A 3361-nucleotide genomic window follows, 5' to 3' on the forward strand; every position below is an offset into this window, starting at 1 on the left:
GGTAGAGGAAAGGGCATTCCATAGTTTAGGAGTGAGAGGTAGAGGAAAGGGCATTCCATAGTTTAGGAGTGAGAGGTAGAGGAAAGGGCATTCCAGAGAGATAGAGGAGTCTAAATTGTGAGTTGTGAATGTGGATTCGTGGCTTGTAGGAATTGTAAGTAGTTCAATATAAATTTTTTCTTCTTATAAAGCAACATACTCATTATAGAAAATACTGTAGAGTCAAAAGAAGAAACAAAATATATGCATTGTCCTACCAACCAGAAACCACCACTGTTGATATATTAGTATGCTCCCCCTCCCAGATTTTCTCTTTTTTCTTTTTAGTTTTTGTTTCTTTTGCCCTGTTGGTATTGGAAAATATATGTTTGTATCTTTTTTCACTTTATATCAAAAATGTTTTCCAATCATATGCTATTGATAAATTTGCTTAGTATTTGTATTCCTTTGAGGAGACAAATGTACGTTGATTGACTTAACTATATCCCTTTGTTCAACATTGGATGAGTTAGGCTTAGCTATGAAATTTGGGTTAATTCTAGTGTTGGTAATCATAATTCTCAGTCAAATGAAACAGTTTATTTTCAGTTTATACTACTTAATTATTGCTTATTTTTAAGACAATATTTTTATTTTATTTTATTTTATTTTTTCTCACTCAGTTGTCCAGGCCAGCTCAACTTCCCAGGCTCATGCTATTCTCTTGCTTTAGCCCCACGAGTAACTAGGACTACAGGTACATGCCACCATGGCTGGCTAATTCCTTTTAGTTTTTATAGAGATGGAGTCTCTCTGTGTTGCCCAGACTTGCTTAGTTTTTTTAAAGTATGTCAAGTAACACAGTGCTAGATATTAGATGCTCAATAAATAAATAAATACTTCATTTGTGGCCGGGCGTGGTGCCTCACGCCTGTAATCCCAGCACTTTGGGAGGCCAAGGTAGGCAGATCACCTGAGATCAGGAGTTCAAGACCAGCCTGGCCAACATGGTAAAACTCCATCTCTACTAAAAATACAACAATTAGCCAGACGTGGTAGCGAGCACCTGTAGTCCCAGCTACCCAGGAGGCTGAGGCAGGAGAATCATTTGAACCTGGGAGATGGAGGTTGCAGTGAGCTGAGATCGTACCACTGCATTCCAGCCTGGTCAATAGAGTGAGACTGTGTCTCAAAAAAAAAAAAAAAGACAGTACATATCCTACTCCTACATTTCTGCTGCAGTAGTCTGAGCATCCCTTATTATAGCACTCTATAACCAAGTTTCTGTGAAACCTAGATCAGCCTCTGAAATCAAATGGAACATTTTCCATTATTGATTAGGCATAGAATCCACTTTGTTTAACTAGTTGAGGGTAACAAGAGACATTTGAATCATTAACCGAGAAGATGACAGGTCTCCAAATGTGACCACTGTCTTCACTAGGTCAGTTATTATTTATTCAGTAGAAGAGTCTTTCAGTTTAAGTTATATGGGGCTTTTTAAAAATGATTTCAAAAAACAACGTGTATTTGCAATTCTTAAATTAGATCCAGGGGATTATTTTGATTGGTTAGACAATTGTTGCTGAGAATAAGGCTCAATCCCAAATTGAAACAAATTTTACTGTTTCACAGTCCCAGACTCCTCCTGTCGCTGTGACTCTCTAAAGCCTAATTGCATACTTTTTAAGCAGTAGAGGGACAAAGACAGCAAATCAGCTGTTAGTTTGTAAATATACTTCGTGATTTGCAGATTTGTCCAAGAATGAATTCAGTCCTATTCAGGGTTGATTTCTTTTAAATAGTATCTGATATCAAGTTGCAAGTTGCTCTGTTGTAAAATACCCAATCATCGGGCTCATGCTAATGAGATATAAGTGGCTGTCTTGCAGGGTCTCTTAACAGGTTTAATTGCTTTTAGTCTTGTAGGCTTGAAACAAAATTGTTAAATAAAATCCACATCTGCCGAACTTTCTAGATTATGAGCAAGTTTCAGCGAAAGGTTTCTCTTACTTCATCAGGAACAACAATCGAGTGGTTAGAACCAAAGATATCTTTATCAAACCACTATAAAAATGGAGCTGACCAGCCCTTTGCAACTGAGCAGAGTAAGCCGGTGGCAGTCCCAGAAGAGCGGCCTGTTGCAGAATCTGGACTATTAGCAAGGGTAAGGTAATATAAAAATATGATTTTGATGTGAAAAATTAGGTATCACTGAAAAAGGGTCAGTTTTCTTTTCATTGTCAGGGCATGCACATCAACTTAACACCTGAGCAACACTCTTGAAGATTCTAAAACATTTTAAACTGCACTATTTTTGAAGAGGTCTCTGATACTAAACTTGTTGAATTTTCCAGGTTAAATTATATGCCCTTCTTACTTTAGTTTACTTTTGCTTGATAAAAATATATTTAAAACATTGAAATTTATGTTTTTCTTTTCCTAGAAAACAACTTACGAGATTTGCACAATAATTATCTCTTACATTTCTTAACCCATTATCTTAACATTATTTATTAAGTTTATAATCTTAAAACTTAAGTCTTTTTCATAATAAGCACTTTACCAAGCCAGTTGTTTCAAGTATTACCCTACTTAAAATAGCACAGAATCTTAGGGTTTATATTTTTATAAACTATTATTCATTTCACATTTCTTAGAAGCTGAAGAGGGTTTTTTATTCTATTCATAATCTACCATTGTAACAAATCATATTGATTTTTTTGCCTTTTGTGTTCACATCTGTTATTTTAAGCTATTTTTACTTGATAAGCATTTTCTTATGTTGTACTAGTCTGTATAATTAAAAGTTGAAATAGTCTATTGCGTTAATGTCCCTATTGTTGAATATCTAGATTGTTTGGGGTTTTTTTTTTTAATTTATAAATAACACTTTATTATCTTGTTTCCAACTTTTTCTTTTCTTTCTTTTTTTTTTGATAGAGTTTCGCTCTTGTTGCCTGGCTGGAGTGCAATGGCGTGATCTCAGCTCACCGCAGCCTCCACCTCCGGGGTTCAAGTGATTCCCCTGCCTCAACCTCTCTAGTAGCTGGAATTACAGGCATGCGCCACCACGCCCGGCTAATTTTGTATTTTTAGTAGATAGGGTTTCTCCATGTTGGTCAGGCTGGTCTCGAACTCTGGACCTCAGGTGGTCCACCCGCCTCGGCCTCCCAAAGTGCTGGGATTACAGGCGTGAGTCAGAGTACCCAGCCTTCTCCTATTTTTTTCTTTTTAGCTTATCTTATAATAATAATATAATTTAGGTTATATTACCAAGCAGCGGCCGGGCGTGGTGGCTCATGCCTGTAATCTCAGCACTTTGGGAGGCCGAGAGGGGCAGATCACGAGGTCAGGAGATCGAGACCATCCTGGCTAACAC

The 3361-nt window shown here is 37.0% G+C and overlaps 1 protein-coding gene across 1 annotated transcript in view; it reads left to right on the forward strand.

Annotated features, from left to right (window-relative positions):
* OSBPL11 (oxysterol binding protein-like 11) overlaps positions 1-3361 on the forward strand; it is a 78346-nt gene that overhangs the window by 36121 nt on the left and 38864 nt on the right. Inside the window, exon 6 of the mRNA XM_011950854.1 lies at positions 2001-2146. Coding sequence (XP_011806244.1) covers positions 2001-2146 — 146 coding nt within the window. The remainder of the gene's footprint in view (positions 1-2000; positions 2147-3361) is intronic.

This window comes from Colobus angolensis, unplaced genomic scaffold (genome assembly GCF_000951035.1).
Source record: "Colobus angolensis palliatus isolate OR3802 unplaced genomic scaffold, Cang.pa_1.0 Scaffold31, whole genome shotgun sequence".
Classification (NCBI taxonomy): domain Eukaryota; kingdom Metazoa; phylum Chordata; class Mammalia; order Primates; family Cercopithecidae; genus Colobus; species Colobus angolensis.